This window comes from Taudactylus pleione, unplaced genomic scaffold (genome assembly GCF_031769625.1).
Source record: "Taudactylus pleione unplaced genomic scaffold, aTauple2 ptg000007l, whole genome shotgun sequence".
NCBI classification, from domain to species: Eukaryota; Metazoa; Chordata; class Amphibia; order Anura; family Myobatrachidae; genus Taudactylus; species Taudactylus pleione.
Window position 1 is genome coordinate 29,285,618 of NW_028284410.1, and position 17,314 is coordinate 29,302,931.

The 17,314-nt window shown below is 40.2% G+C and overlaps 1 protein-coding gene across 1 annotated transcript in view; it reads right to left on the bottom strand.

Moving 5' to 3' along the window:
- The window catches only part of COL9A2 (collagen type IX alpha 2 chain), a 79,299-nt gene that overhangs the window by 16,753 nt on the left and 45,232 nt on the right, over positions 1 to 17,314 (bottom strand). The window contains exons 15-26 of the mRNA XM_088462689.1: positions 16,380 to 16,433; positions 15,977 to 16,030; positions 12,043 to 12,096; positions 11,060 to 11,113; positions 10,915 to 10,968; positions 8,134 to 8,178; positions 5,585 to 5,638; positions 4,658 to 4,711; positions 4,436 to 4,489; positions 1,277 to 1,348; positions 1,033 to 1,068; positions 789 to 833 (exon numbers count right to left, since the gene is read on the bottom strand). Coding sequence (XP_088318815.1) covers positions 789 to 833; positions 1,033 to 1,068; positions 1,277 to 1,348; positions 4,436 to 4,489; positions 4,658 to 4,711; positions 5,585 to 5,638; positions 8,134 to 8,178; positions 10,915 to 10,968; positions 11,060 to 11,113; positions 12,043 to 12,096; positions 15,977 to 16,030; positions 16,380 to 16,433 — 630 coding nt within the window. The remainder of the gene's footprint in view (positions 1 to 788; positions 834 to 1,032; positions 1,069 to 1,276; positions 1,349 to 4,435; positions 4,490 to 4,657; positions 4,712 to 5,584; positions 5,639 to 8,133; positions 8,179 to 10,914; positions 10,969 to 11,059; positions 11,114 to 12,042; positions 12,097 to 15,976; positions 16,031 to 16,379; positions 16,434 to 17,314) is intronic.

The following is a 17,314-nucleotide window of genomic DNA, read 5'->3' on the forward strand; positions in this document are numbered from 1 at the left end:
CCTATTTATTAAATGTAAAGTATATTCATTTAATGTTGGATTTGTTGTTGGAAGCAGACCTAATTATTAAACATGGTGCTATTGATCTAATGTTGGGGCTGGTTTGGGAAAAGGGAGGCCTAGAATGTTCACTTGTTGCTTGGTTTCCAGGAGGTAAATAGAACCTATTCCCAACAGGGCCCCAGCATTCCCAGGAAAAAGACAAGTAGTTATGGAAACCAGCAGCAGCAGGTGGTCGAAGTTAAAAGAACAGGTAGGAGATAGCAGAACCTTCTGATAGTTATGCTGGTTCTGGTGGAAAAATGCCAATTTTGGGGGCTGTCAAACACTGTTATGGTGACTGTCCTGACTGCAGAGACAGGCTGCAGATATGTCCTGCCTCAAACTGCTTTGTTCATGAAGGGGAAGCTTTGAACCTATAGTGGTCCACTCCACGTTATTGCTGTGTTTGAAGAAGAGGGAATGAGTTGGGGGTGGCCTAGCACTGTCTATAGAGATAACCATATCCAGACTTGCTGCCCATCCCTACAAAGGCTGTGCAGTGTCACTATGTGGAGGCACATGCAAGTTCCTACAGTACCCCATAGCAATTTGAGAATGCCTCCTAATTTGGTCCCACCTGCAAGAGATCACTTTCATATAATTTTCCATGAGCACTTTAAATTCCCAGTATGCACTATTACTTTTATGTATTCTAAACTACAGAGTAAGATTAACATACAAATATTAAAATACAATATGCGTTTTCTTTTGGAGCCATATAAATAGAAAAATTCAATCTTACTCACTTTTTCTCCTTTCTCACCAGCCAAGCCTTCAACTCCTGGATCACCCTAAAAAGAAACACGTTTGCAGGATACACAGTATTAGAGTAACACAAAACTGGACACAATGTATAGAAAATTAGAAAATATTGAATTCATATTCTGTAGTTCTTCACCCATAAAATTAATGTAACAATTTATGTCGTGTTTTTAGTCCATCTATGTAGATAACAAAGCACCAATCAGTAAACATAGAAATCTCACTTACCAACTCACCCTTCGACCCAACCTTTCCTGGGAAACCCTGCAAAGAGCAAAAAAAAACCTGAGTGAGTCTGGTGTGGTAGCCTATCATTAACAGCAAGGGTCTGATTATAGCTATCACCTTCCATTGTTCTCTGTGCCTGATATAATACTTTTTAATACAATATCTTGAGCTCACAGATGGAGACAAAGTCTATTTTGCTAGTTTTTCATTGTGACTGAATAATACCGAATCACCAGTTTTTTACCTTGTCTGCTTTTATTCCAGGAATACCCTGTGGTCCTGGTATGCCAGGAGGTCCTTGTTCACCCTTAGCCCCCTGTTAAAAAAAGAAATATGTTTAAAGCTCACGTTTATCTGTTTTATTCATCCTTAAACCACTCTAATTCTAGTCATAAAAGTGTTAAATCTCTGATCCTCTTGTTCGTCCCGGGCAACAAGTTCCTTTTATAATTTGGCCACATATGTAATTTGTAATTATATGACCCAGAGTGGGTGCTACTATTAGGTAGCAACAATTATTTTGGGGTGAGCGTTTGGGCGTGGGACCCCCGAGGTTGCTCTGGCTGGGCCTTTTTTCAGGGCATCACCACTTAATTCACATAGATATTTTTTTATCACCTTTCTATTTGTTTGTCTATTATTTATGTAATTTTAACCCCTTACCATTAACACTTATTGATTTATCTTTACACAACTATACTTTACACTTCACTTTCACCTTTTTTCCATTTTTCGTGTGATGCCCTGGGAATAGTCCTTGGCTGGATTCTTTTGGGGTTCCCTGCATCTCGGACGTGAACTCCATAATGTTAGGGACGCTGGTATAGAGGAGCCTTGACGTTGGCCCAGCGCTTATTCATATATTTGCAAATGTATGTAAACCAATACCTCTGAATTTCTATTATCATGTAGGATTCAAGTATTTTTGTTGATTTTGCTGCAGTGTGCTGGAGGGAAAATCCCCTTTTTTTCCTGTAGCACATATGTAGGAGGCCATATTCCACAGATCAAGCCATCAGCTGCTAAATAACATGGAGTCTATTACTTGGAAGATAATTATGTACACAGGCCAACAGTGGCCATCTACTGACATGATTTTTGGGCACGCCATATTATATGGTAATGTGTCAATTTGTCAATATTTGCACCACTTGCTCTCTGTGTGTATTGCCAACATAAGTCAATTCAGCAGAATTAGCTGCAGTCAGAAAACCATATACTTGCATATAGTATACAATATGGCTGCACAAATGATCTACCTCAAATTATGAGTACTTCATATATATATTTATCAATACAGGAACTGTATTGTATATTCATATATATATTAAGTAACTGTTACAGGAAATGGTCAAATACAGAGTGAACACAGATGATTCAAGGACTTTTTTTAAAGACTGGTTCATTTGCACCAAATTGGCAAATAATACAATCAATCTGCAGCATTCAACCATGGCAAGCAACATGTTAAATTAGTACCCCCATCCCAACAAGCCCTAGGCTAGTGTTGGATTTCTAGGGGGGGTTGGGCTCACAAATAAACATTTGTGGGCCTAGTTGTACCTAGCGTCATAACATGTTATTGCAGGCTGATCCCTTAGGGAATCCAGCCCTGGTGCCAACTGATCAAGGGCTCGTCTGTTTAAGACCTGTCAAGACCTCTCTCCTGTTTCCTGTCAAGACCATCGCGACCATCGTGGCTTGCGACGAGACCCTAAGGTTGGGTCTCGGCAACCGCAAGCCCCAGGGAGCTTCCTGCTCTGATCGAGCAGGAAGATCCCCACTGACATCATTGCTGATGTCATTGTGGCCGCCCACAAAATGGCAGGCGTGCCGTCAGGAACGCCTCCGTTTGTGTAGCCAACCCCCCACCCCGCCTACAAAACGGGGCGAGCTGTTGATCGACAGCCGCCCCTTTTGTAGTGAGCTCCAGAGCAATAGAAATTCTCTCTCACTCCGGGGATTGCGCATGCGCAGTGTGGCCACTGCGCGTGCGCAGGGCCTTAACATTGACCTGGTTGCGAGTGCTCACGCTTGCGACCAGGTCTGAATGAGACCCATTATCTTTGAAAGACTGTCTGCTGTTTTCAGTGTTTGCTGATTATTGTCCATGTCCATACACTGAAAGAATATTGTTCAGGATGGCCATTAAATGGCCCGATTTGAAAGATTCTTGTCAGTGTATGGCCAGCTTAAAAGACAGTATACAAACAAAATATACAAAATCTTTTTGGATAAAAAGATTATTAATCTGCTTTTTATTATTTTTATTATTATTATTATTATTATTATTATTATTATTATCCTTTATTTATATGGTGCCACAAGGGTTCCGCAGTGCATTACAAAGTACATAATCAAATGAGCACACAAGAAAACAGTTATTAACAGTACCAAACAATGCAGGATAAGGACATGGTTTATAAACATTGCTGCATTAGCGATCATAAGACTTAAAGAAGTAGCAGGGTGCAGGCAACCAAGTGTTATGTGCCATTATGGGAGTTAGGAGTAAATGATAGTAAGGGAAGGAGAGGCACATGAGGGAAGAGGGCCCTGCTCGTGAGAGCTTACATTGAAAAGGGGAGAGGCAGACAGACAGGAGTGACACCAATGGGGTAGACAGTGAGAAGAACAATATGGAGAACAATATGCTTTGTATGTCTGGCTTTTTACAAAGACATTTTCCATGATAGATAATTTGGAATCGGTATGAAATACCGCCGGCCACATGCCTAACCCTAAGTCCCCCCCGGGTGCCCTAAACCTAACCCTCCCCCCGCGCGGCTGTCCGCTCGCGGCGCCCGGCATCTCCTTCAATCGGGATGCCGGGCGCTGGTCTCCCGGCGTCAGGGAAATGTCAGGCGTCTACATCTAGACGCCCGGCATTTCATCCCTCGCCGGGATATGACAGTCGGGAAGCCGGCTGCCGGTATTAAGGCAGCCGGCTTCCCGATTGTATACCGATAATTTGGTTACTAGGTGGCAGTTCTATATTTGTGCTGGCGGGAGCGTGCTACACAGCGATTTACATGTGTTATTTTTCTCTTATTTTATTATGTGTTCAGTAAAGAAAATTGAGCTTCTTGCAACACTTCTAAATGTAAAATCACTAGGTCCTATATTGGCATTTCATTATCATATAACATAGTGAATGGGGATTCCCCCAACATGCCCTTATTTTCCCAGTAGAGAGCACATAAGATGACATGCCCTGAAGCTAATATGCTGATACATGAGGGAAGAGGGCCCTGCTTGTGAGAGCTTACATTCAAAAGGGGAGGGGCAGACAGACAGGAGTGACACCGATGGGGTAGATAGTGAGGAAAGATCTTTATGTGTACATATACATTTACTAACATGCATATATAACACTTCTTGCTCCAAGTCACAAGGTACTCACCACTTTTCCGTCTACACCAATTGGTCCAACTGGTCCTCTTTCTCCACTGTCCCCCTGAAGATATAAAGTATCACTTATTTTTTAAGATAATGTTACAATATATTCTTCTATCGTATAAATACAATTCCCATAAGATGCAAACTTTTCAATGTATTTTTTAAATTTATATACAGTATATATGCATTTAGAGTACATAATAAAGAGAACACGACAGCCACTTACTTTTACACCTACAAGGCCTCTGGGACCAGCTTCTCCAGGTGGACCCCTTTCTCCCTGACAAGTACAGATGAATTATAAGAATACTGCATACAGGAAGGAGAACAGAACGTACAATATGTGTGGGCAGACATTTTTCAGTGTAGCTGTATGTAGAATGTACTATAAAAATAAACCATTAATTATAAGAGAACAATATGCTTTGTATGTCTGGCTTTTTACAAAGACATTTTCCATGATAGATAATTTGGTTACTAGGTGGCAGTTCTATATTTGTGCTGGCAGGAGCGTGCTACACAGCGATTTACATGTGCTATTTTTCTCTTACTTTATTATGTGTTCAGGAAAAAAAATTGAGCTTCCTGCAACATTTCTAAATGTAAAATCACTAGGCCCTATATTGGCATAAATCATTATCATATAACATAGTGAAGGGGGTTTCCCCCAACATCCCTTATTTTCCCAGGAGAGAGCACATAATTTGGCATGCTCTGAGGCTGATATGCTGATGCCAGGTACACGCTAGATGATATGTCATCCGATCCTGCAGATCGGGCCAACATATCGGGCACATCATCTAGTGTGTACCCACCATGTGCGCCCCTGTTGCCCGACATGCACGGACGACAGAGTGACCCAGCTGCTGACACCGGCAAGTTCGATGGTGCTGGTGAAAGAAATATCGAGGTGGCGGTCACCGGATCGTGCATTGTGTACCGATCGCCCGATATGTTGTTTATCGGCACCATCGGGGAGTCACCTAATGGGTACCCACCTTTAAAAGAAGAGTCTGTTGGCCTCCATGTACTTATGTCATTTCTCTGGCCAGCTTACACAATGCCTTACAGCCTTCGTTAGGCTCTAGTAAATGCTCTTTCCTGGACAAACATATAATTCATTATAAGATCACTGATTGTTATCTGTACTTACCTGCTTTCCAGGAACTCCTGAGAATCCTGATTCTCCACGAGAACCTGGCTCACCCTGTGGGAAACAAGCAGATTGCTGGTTATAAGAAGGATAATTCAGAGACTACTGGTTATTAATTGAATGTGAACATGTAATTAAGAATTCCTGACTATCAATAAACATATTTTATTAACATATACCACTATGAGATGAGTTCTATTTATATTATTGCAAGTTCCTCAACAAGTTAGTACTTTGCGAATATTTCCAATTCCAACAACCTTTATCATACTTTAAACTCTTAAATGTGTATTACATTTTGAGAATCAGATTAATCTGATCAATTATAGCTGAACCGTCTAATAGAGTTATTCAATAAAATTATAGTATGCTACTAGTCTTAAAACAAAAGGTAAAAGTAAAAAATAGTACCATATTGATATTTATTTATTTACCACTAACAAATGATGTACCACTGTATAATCAAAGAATTCTATCTAAGAATCTATTCCTATTATATTTAAATCTGTAAGATGTGTATGTACATTCCACAGGGAACATCAGTCCCTGCACCAGTCCCCTACAGTCTAATTTCTCTACCACAGGTAAAAACACCAGAAGCACAGCTAACTTTACTTGGAAGACAATTTTAACCTACCACAAAGTCTTTGGACAGTCGGAGCTTTCTAGAGCATACAGGGGAAATCCACACAAACACAAAAGCACAGCGAGACAGAAACTAACCACTGTGCAACTTGCACCATTTAAAAAAGGTTGTAAAAATATATTTTTTAAAAGGTTGCAAATTACCATAACATTCTTAATTAGTGACTTTTTTTGAGATGTTAATGAGTTATTTATTCACAATGTGTTATGCATTTCTCATAATTTTATTACATTATTAATAATTTCAGCCTGTTCTCATTCTATAAAAAAATAAAACTGAAAAAAACTAATAACCAACTAGAATGTAGCATAAATTTAGAAGCAAGGAGTTTACCGCCATTCGATAAAAACTCATTTATTTTACAATAGGCAAATCTTGTATATCATGGATGCCGCAGTACAGTAGCAGTCTTCGTTTTCTCCACAACAGCCTACACATATGACGTAGGTTGACTCAGAAGGATAGATATAATATATATATATTATATACAGACTTATTGATTTATATAATTGAAAAAACTGATTTAAATAGTGTAGTAATATAAACAATTAAATGTTTTTATTAATGACTTTATGTGGCATTCTCTAGTTCTAGTGAATACTCATCATTTTTAAAATTTTACCTCATAAATAATGTTACAAAACTGTACAGTATATTCAATTACAGGCAAAAAAATTTAATTTTTTACCGCAGCTAAAAGGTTTTTCCTATTCAGTTGCCTGCAAAAAAACCAGCAGTGGTAATGTCTGTAGAAATTAACTTGCTTTTTTTTCTCCCATCTTCAGAGCAAGTCCAATTTTTCCTAAAATTGATATTTCAAGGAAAAATTGTTTGAACTTGCTACAGAACACCAAAGTAATCTCATTCCCCCCCCCCCCCAGAACTAACTAAGCAATTGGAAGTTTCCAATTAGCTTAATTAGTCCAATAATTACATGTCATTATTGGTTTGGTAAAACCAATAATGGCCGCAAATTACCCCAGAATCAATTGTTTTGTTAATTTATTCACCCCAAATGTAATAAAAAAAAAATGACATGAAAAATAATTGCTTTATCTTTTTTTTTTAATTGGCCTAAAATCACCCCCCCCCCCCAAAGAAAAAATCTATTTTTTTTGCATATTTAATTTTATTCATTTGTAATAAAACAAAAAAGTTTGCTTCTTATCATGTTTTTACTTTAAAAAGCACAAATCAGCCTTGTAAAAAAAGAAATATATATGTATATTTAATTATTTATTTTTTGGGGACAGTAATACAATAATTTTGTATGGGACACCGGTATTGGGAGCACATATACTGAATATGCTCCTATGAGTATCAATATTGCATTACTAGAAATATTTGGTTCTTATTTGCAAAATTTGCTTGTAATGCCATATCATGGCACTTCAGTGCTCTTAGCTGCACCCTCTTGTCCTTCCAGAAACCAGACAAGCTGGAGACAGGTTTTCCTGGGACATCGACAATGCCTAACCCCCGGCCTTTTTGTACTGGGTGGTGTGACCAGATTATCTGTTCAACAGAAATATTGTTTTTTTAATGCATATTCACTTGCTGAAGACCATTTCAAAATTGATCTGTAGTGGTAGTGATTCCACTGTCAGGACATCACAGATTATTGACACCTTTAAAGAATCTTGGAGATAAAATAGTTTACAAAAACAAACGATGTAACAGAATCTGTCCCATATGTATGTAGAGCCCAATATCAGAATATGTGCTGGAGTCATAAAGCAGCATCTGGTGACAGGACAGACATGTTATTACTACTGCTACCAGTGATGCCCACCACAACTTCTCTTGACGTGTTTGTATAAAACTAAGTTATTACTAAGTAACTTTTCCATCTACACTTAAAAATTATAGATGTAAAGTGAAGTAAAATATATTAAAAACTAACCTTTTGTCCACTTCCTCCTTTAGCACCAGGTTGACCAGGTAACCCCTGAAAAAGACAGAACAAGGAACACATGCTGTGTTAACAAGAAGGGGATTCACATCATTACTTAGTTCATTTATTTAAATGAGTCTCACATTGATGGGTGTTGTGAAATTATTGCTGTAATTGGTTCTCAAAATTTTGCAATGTACAATGGGGTACCTAGCAGCTATATTCTCACAGTTAGGATGTACTACTTTTTCCAAAAAGATAAAGCATGCATTCCATAAATTGTATCATTTGTATATCTACTTACACAGTTGTCTCTATTTTCAAACTTTGCTGATATACAAGTTGGATAAGTCACATGAATGCAGGCCACCCCTAGGCTAAATATTATTAGGCTGCCCCTAGGCTAAACATTATTAGGCCGCCCCTAGGCTAAACATTATAAGGTCGCCCATAGGCTAAACATTATTGCACCTCCCCTTGCATCAAAGAAGCTGATGATCTTTTTTTTATGTAGCAGTACCAATGGGAAGATAGGGGGAGGGAGTCGTGAGCAGCAATTTGTGCAGTTGTTGGGTCTACCTGCTGGTTCCCAGAGGCTGTGTTTATTCAAAGCCACCTGTTGCAGTTACTATTAAATAAGTCTTTAAAAAAGAATGCAAATTTTTTTATAATACTGTGGACTAAGATCGTTGGGGCCAGGGGCCATTGGAGGTTTAAGACCCTTGATTGCTGCTAGAAACTTGTCTTCTGTGATGTCAGTGTTTAGCGCCTATAACTGTTTGTCAGACAGCTGTAGGGGCAGAGTGTTATCTAAATATACAGTAGATCAGAGAAAGACACAGTATGAGTAACACTAGAAAGGGGGGGTGCAGTCTGGATACCAACAGGCACTATCTCGCCCGACGATATCCCGAGACTGAAAGCCCGACATGGGACTAAAGGTAGGCGTCGAAATCCCGATGCCAATCATTAGCCCCACTATGAAATCCTGACACCGAACGAAGGTAAGCCAGGCGTCTTAGCTTCTAGCTGCAGGGGGGGGGGAGTTAGGTTTAGGGACCCCTGGTGAGGCTTAGGGTTAGGCACCCCCCAGGAGGGTTAGGGTAGGGAAAGGGGGGATTAGTATTAGGCACCCCCAGGAGGATTAGGTTTAGGGTGTGGGGAGGGTTGGTTAGGGTTAGGCACTAACGGGGGTAGGTTAGGGTTAGGCACTAGGGGGAGAGGTTAGGGATAGGCACCACTAAGGCAGGGGTAGGGGGAGGGTTAGGGTACTTACCACCCCCTGTCAGTATTTCCCTCCTTCGGTCTTCTGGTGTCGGTATATGATCCTGTTGCTATTCAGCCGCCAGTATTACATACCGATTCCAGAAAGGGGCAGTGGCATGGCGTATTTAGTGTAATAATCATGGACCTCCCACTTAATTTCCGAGGGATCATAGGTAATCTTATGAGCCTGACACATCTTAAGCCTGTTTATCATACCTAGGGCCCCCTTCTGTCTGAGCTTGCTGGCCAGGACTTGGTCCGCCTTAACTGCCTTATCATAATATCGCTGTTTTAATTTTTTAAATATATTGGCAGATCTACTTGACAATATAGTGTTCAACTGCCTTCTAAGAGTGTCGATTGGGGTAAGCAGGTCAGCAGAGGGCGATTGTTTATGCAAGGTCAATAACCTATTTATATTTACTTCAAGAGATGTAAAATCCAGTTGTGCGAGCTCCCTGCCAGCAACTGCTTTGCTTTTAAACCTGCCCTGGATAGTTGCCTTTTGTGCCACCCAGATCATAACTCATTAAGTTCAAAATATTCGAGAATAGCAGTTCCACGATCTCCGAGGGGAATTATACAAATTCAGGAGAATATACAAACCCTGCATAGTCCAAGGCCAATTTCACATCATTGTAGGCCCTTGGCAAAGTAATGCAATGAGGCCCTAACCCACCCATTCATGGAAATAAAAATGTAAACATTCAATAAATTAAACCTTTAGATTTATTGGTACTTTCAACAAAATCAATGTTTAAAAATAAAAAAACATGATGTGAAGCGAAAATTAAAGACTCCACATCCCTCTATTTTTTTCCAGCTAGCAGTGCAGTTCCAGCTCTGCACTGCAGCTGTGATTAAAGTAAGGGAAGGCCCCTTAATATGTGACTGCAGGCTGGAAGGCAGGTAGAGAATGCTACCTAGCTGCTCTGATTGAGTGGAATTTACAATCAGAGTGGCCGGGGAGCATCTTTCTCTGCCTGTCTCTCAGCCGGCTGCCCTGTGCATGGAGTGAGAGCCTGCACATGTAGATGCCCCCCGGCCCAACCCAGCCCTGCTCTAAGGTCCCTAGAATTGTGAGCCCCTGGGCAGCTGACCAGTGTCCCCATAAGTTAAGATTGCCCTGGCATGGTCATACCACGAGAAAGGGCTAACGCCAGCCTCAGAGATCATTCTGGCAAGTGTCTTGGAAACCAGTAGCATGTCTATTCCAAAGAGGGACAGCCTCTGAAAGATATTACACAAAAGCTGAGAAATTTGAAGGAGATCAGCTACAGCCCTAGTGTGAGGGAGGATTAGTTTTATCTAAGGGTCTAGAACTGCATTACAGTGAACAATATGCCCTTGTGGAGGACATCCAGCCAGGATGATCCAGGTATTATTACTGCATAACCTGCTCAATCTATGCTCCAATATTAGACACTTTTTGCTGGTTAGTCCTGGAGAAAACTCATTAAGGGCTTGTAGCTTGGGAGACAAATAAAATCCTTTCTGAGCAGTAAGAACATACAGGATACTTACAGATAACCCTTGATGACCAGGAGCACCAGGAATACCATTTTGGCCAGGGCTGCCCTAGACATAAGAGATTTATGGAAAAAGAGATGACATGAAGACAAATGTGAAACATGGTGGAGAATAAAGCAAAGACCACATGGTTACTCACCTTTAAACCAGGAATACCCGGGGTACCATCCTTGCCGTCAATACCAGGTAGACCCTGCAAGTAGCACAGACTTAGAACACATATAGAAACTGAGATGTTGTCAGACAAAACAGACTGAAAATAGTGAGAATGTGGATAGTTTGTATGTGAGAAGAGCTTCTCCCCAAGCCCCCAATATCATTGTTAGTACTAAAAGACAATGAACTAGCTACATATACTGCTGAAGTTGTTGGATCTTTGGCATGGAAGATGTGTCCTCTGGAAGAACATTAGCTCTGCTTGCTTTTAGTCTATATCCTATGCCCCCAAATAAGCATCATGTACAAATGTGTCCACATAAACCTTTACTTAAATCATTCCAAATAGCCCCATTTGACGCACCATCGGCTTTGCAATTTAGGGACTCATCTGTTTCGCTGCACATCGCACCAATACATAATGCTAGTTAGTCCTGAAGCTGGAATTTACCGAGCTGGGGTGAATAAGAAGCAAAATTTAGGAAAAATTATTCATTGCTACCCATGGTGGAGCATTTAAGCCACGCCAAGTGTCTCTTGCCATATGACGCAGAACCGCTAGGTGAACGGGGACTCTTCTGTTTCGCTGCACATCGCACAAATACATAATGTTCATATGCTGCAATATACCGAGCTGCGGTGCCTCTGGTATGGTTTTCTCCTGGATGCCAGCAGCCTAACGATACCAGCAAATGGATAAAGGGATATGTGCATGTACAACTAACGCCCAAGCATGCGCATAGTGATTTAAACCAGGTGGGACTTAGCAAAGTCTGTCTGGTTTTGCTGATCCCCACTACTGAGTATAGTTAACACCAACTTAAGATAAATAGACCCCCTAATCTCTTATCAGTCATTTCATGTTATGCAGGATTTTCTTACTTGCTGATGAAAAGATATCTGCTTATATTTTATTATTATTTACATCGTTTTTTTTTTCCTGTATAGCATACAAGCAAAACTTACATTGTTTCCCTTTGGACCCATTGCTCCAATTTGCCCTGTAATGCCACGTGCCCCCTGCAATAGAGAGAATTGTGGATTAGTTAATCAAAGGAGGAATTATACTCACTCATACTAAACATTTAGGAGGTGATTCTAAGGTCGACACAGTTGCAGTAGTGAGTGAGACTTTTGTTGCAGGTGCAGAATGTCCAAAGGACCTTGGCTGCCGGTCTCAGCGGCCTGTTGACCCATTGAAATTGCATGGATCACCATGCAATTTCGATCTGCGGGCTTCTGGCGGTAACCATCGGCATGCATACGAAGTGCGTCTCGGAGACATGCACAGAGGAAAAACACTTTCCCTGTATCCGACTCAGAATCACCCCCTTAGTGTCTGGCATTCTTTAAAACATGCAAAACTAGGCCTAGAATTATTGGACACAGAGGTGTGAATAAACCCTCAAAGTAATTCCATCAGTGTGCAAAGGTTGGAGATGTATCAAAGAGACTGACAAGGACCTGACCTTCTGTGGCAAAACTCTACATATTGAGTCCTCTTTTGTGAAAGCATTGGTGGTTCTCCTAGAACAGACTTTGCAAAATAAAATAGTGACAAGTCTGATGTGACAAATCTACTTTATATAAAGTACCATTGACCACATTAATTAGTAATAATATACAGGTTATACTATTTCTGAACAGTTCGTAAAAAAAAAATCATAACATCAAACATTTACATTTAATTTTTTTCCTTCCAAATTACAGCTAGATAAAGCAGTGCTGTAGCTTAGCAATTACAATTATTATATATATATAAAACATCAATTATTTCAATTTGTATTGAATAACATAAGAACATAACTGTACTTGCTGTTTAAAATATACAATTTTCCTGTCAGGTTATTGATTACAGCAGCACCTCAGCATGACCGGCTAATTATGTTCATTACACTTTCTATGCAGCTTTACCATAAGTCTCAATCGTAATTGATGCCTCAAAGTACTTTTTCTGTCAGATAAAGGGTCACACTAGCACATAACCTTCACTGATAGTTCAGGAATTTGTGTTGTCATAATCTATGATATGTATGACAAATAAGTACTAGTAACTTTTTAATAAATTACTTTTGCAATTTTGGCATATTACTTTAACTTTAGTTTGTGCTTCATCTACAGATGTAAAGTATTGCTGACTGCATAAGCTATTCTCTCACACACACTAACTGCTGGAACACGTGCATACACCTGTAAATACATGCCTGACTTGTGCCTATGTGGTGACACCTTTATATTATGCAGGTACATATGCCATAGTAATCAGAATGCGAGCAGCTGCCCTGCTCACTTCCCTATTCTGCCATCATCTGCACAACAGTCAACTTTCTTTGCTCTCCCTGATTGGCCAGCACCTAGAAGCATACAAAGTATTACACTCAGAGTAAAATATGTTTTATCATTCACCTCCCCCCAACTTCTGTTATTCTAAATGAACCCCCATTATTGGAGCATAACCATTGTCTCATACACATACTTTACATTATCCTTAGAAACTATTGTAAGCCATTTTACAGAGTAATGACCACACAAGTCAAATTCCTTTCCTTTTTTTGCTGAGCCTTGTGATAACAGTTCCAAGTTGCTGTGTTTCATACTTTGACCTCTGCACAGTGTGTCTCTTTGCACAGTGTGTCAGAGTGCAGGTCCATGAGGATATCTCCTCATCATCAGTTTGAGCTTCTTTGGATTTCCTATTTCTGTCTAGCCACATTTTAGTCTACTGTCCCTTTCTTCTTTTCTTGCTGAAGCTGCAGTTTAAATGTAACCATTTCATCATTCTTTTATATAGCTAAATATCATTGATGGCAGCCATTTTATAAATTTATGTGTTTACATCAATACCGACAATTCTGACATTTTGTGCCAATATCTGATATCCGTGTGTCTATTTGGAGTTTTATGGGTTCATTTATGTAAAACTCTAATCTTTTTATTTCCTTGTGATAAGAATCATATACTGTATGGCCTTGTTGTTGATCATTACTCTGTTTAGTATTCAAACATTCTCCAGCTGGACATGTAACATCTCAGCTTCAAGAACACTACACTTCTTGTCTCTCTCTTTCATCTACTTCCTTAATGACTTGTTATTGCTGCACACATAATTGGTGAAGAAAATCAGCAGCAGGATTGGACCAAGTCGTATGCCATTGAAGCGTGTCCATATTGCCCAATAAAATGTCTTCAATTAACTTTTGCATTGCTGCAAACACATGAGATTTTAGTGCATGGGCTACCAGTATCTCTTTTTAAACTCCTCCAGCCACAATAAAGGTGAGTACACATTAGACGATATGTCGCCCGATCCGGCAGATCAGGCCGACATAACGTCCGCATTGGAAAATGTGTATGCACTATGGGCGACCATGCTCGCTCCTGCAAGTCATCCATTGGGGTCGTTCCGTCTGCCTGCATGTAGGGCCGACAGAACGACCCAGCTGCCGATGCCGCACAGGTGAATGGAGCCGGTGCCCAACATATCGGGCAGTCAGGCACCGGGTCGTGTAATGTGTATCGGCCGCCCAATATGTTGGGCTGTCGGGTGTTACATATAAGTGCAGCTATATGCCACATTTGTACTGCCGGACTCATAGACTTTTGTTCACAGCCCCATAGAGCTGCATACAAAAACCAACAAGTCCGGGGCACAATCGGGCCACGAGGGGGGTGAGATACGGGTCCTTTGGCGGCATCTCCATGACATTACAATGGCAATTCATCCCCCTTGTGTTTAATTGAATTGATCCCAAAAAGTCAGATATTATAAAATCTATATTTTTGCAGAGTTCAATAGCTATTTTATTATTTATTTATTTATTTATTGGTGTAAATATGTGAAACTGCATCTTGGATTATATATGCTGTTCCAGTAAGATAAAATGTCCTACAAACACCTCAGCTTTACTGTTGATTCAGGAATTTCGGTGTGATACGGCAGAGGCCGGTGATATCGAGAACATCGATTACAAGCCTCAAACGCTTCGTCCTCTCACTTACACAACTTTAAAGGGGTTCTCTACTTATTTTACATACCTTCTTTCTCTCCCAGACTGCTGATTACCAGGAAACACCCCTCCAACCCAGCCTGCAGCTCAAATCATGATCACAATAGCAGTAGTATTTATCATGATTTTACCAGAACTGTAGCAACAACTTGCAGTATTAAGTATGGAATGGAGCTGCTGCACATGCCCAGTGGCAGCAGCTTCTCCTACCCAGTGTGCAGTGCGTGTCGATTTGAGCACTCAATTAGCACACTGGACCACAGAGACCAGAGAGCAGCTGCCAGCTAGAAGAGACAGGCGTCCTAACAGAAGATAGTAGCATGTTTTTATAAAGCTCAGTTCTGTCTACTACTGGTCATGTATGTATGTTTATTATGGGAACAATTTCCTGACCACTAATGTAATTTATAGCAAATTAATATGTTTGATAATGAAAGTTTGTTTTTTAGACTATCTCCTTCGCCATATAGTTCAAAAAAGTGGTTCCCAAATTTGGTCTTCAGGGACCAGTAACATTGCATGTTTTACAGATCTCAGTATCACAACTAAAATAATTAGCTCCACCTCTGGATCTTATAAAATAAATCAGCTACCAACTAGAAAGTCTGGAACGCATGTACTGTTAGTGGTCTCTGAGTCTTTATTACATACCTCATGTATATTATTCTACAGCTGATATTTATCTCATAGGTTATCTATGAAGGATTTTGCTGTGCATGTACTGTACGTAAACATATTAGCATGCCTACATATGGAACATATTAGCACCAATATGTGGACATATTGGCATGCATGTATGTAAACCGTGAACAAAACACAGAAAGATTACGCTTTTCATGTATAAAATACAGTAGTTATATGTTGATATTAAAAAAATAAAAACTGTGACTCACCCTGTCTCCTTTCTCACCAGGTTCTCCTGGAGGCCCTTTCGGCCCCTCCTCACCCTGAAAAAGACATGGAGAAGTGAAAGTTCTGCAAAGTCAGACTCATTAACGATAATAGCCACCATAAGTGTATTTTAATTAAAACACTTTGTTCCTCAGGAGATTCTGTAATGATGAGGACTGAAAAATCTGCACTAACAGGATGGGGGTTTTCACCCCTGCTCTACAGGTTGTATATAACCCTGCAGAGATCCATGGTGTACAGCACTGCACAGTAAACACAGAGTATAACACTGCAGTCCCATCTGATACAGGACACACAATTTGTATCCGAAATCTGAATGATTTATAAACTACTGTACCAAATATAAGATGAAATGGGGGGAATAGTACTTTTACTTCAACTTACAGGCTTCCCTGCTGCTCCAACAGATCCGATCATCCCCTTATATCCGATGGGTCCCTGACAAAGGTAGAGGGGAAAACAACTGATGTTAGAATTAATCACAGAATAACAAAGCGAGCATATTACTTTCCTTTGTACATGGGAAACAACACGTTGATGATGTCATGATTCTTTGCCCACTATGGCCCGTATTCAATTTGGAGCGAAAAGCCGGAATCGGCGAAAAAGTTTCGCCATATTCAATTTGAAAGACTTTCCGCCTAGGAGGAAAATCAATATAATGTAATAGGCGGAAAAGTTTCGCCTATAAATAGCAGGCGGAAAAAAGTGCAGAATTGGGGTTTCGGGGTGCAACATTGCGGGAACCCCCGTGCAGCCTTCAGACAGTCCCCCAAAGGTAAACTGCAACAAAATGTAAAAAAAAAAACTTAAGAACACCCCAAAAAATCACTTTAAATTTGGGGGCGAAAAAAAATAAAATATTGGGAGACAAGGTTAAAAACTAGCGAACTAGACTACAGGCGGATCCCCAAGTATGCCCCAGGTGTTTTTTTCATTGCAGGTGCTTGCGGCAGATGGATTTTTCATGATTTTTTAAACTTAACTTCACCAACTTTTAAATATGCTGGCCCCCATTTTCAAGTATCCCAAATTTGCTGTATTAAGTTAATTTCTGCAAAAAAACCTCCTGAATACTATTCTTCACCACTTATACAAAAACGCTATTTAGCAGCTATTGAGCCCGTTTAAAAACACCAAATACCTTCAGCAATCCAAATCGTGGGTAACCATAGCTAACCCCCATGTCAGAGCATCTTTTGGGGGGTGTCAGCCTGATTTCCCAAAATCTGACATGACTTTCCGCTTGTTTAGGTTTCGCCGGATCCCGTTTTCGCGTACTTTCAAATTGAATACGAGGATACGCTGGCACGCGCGCA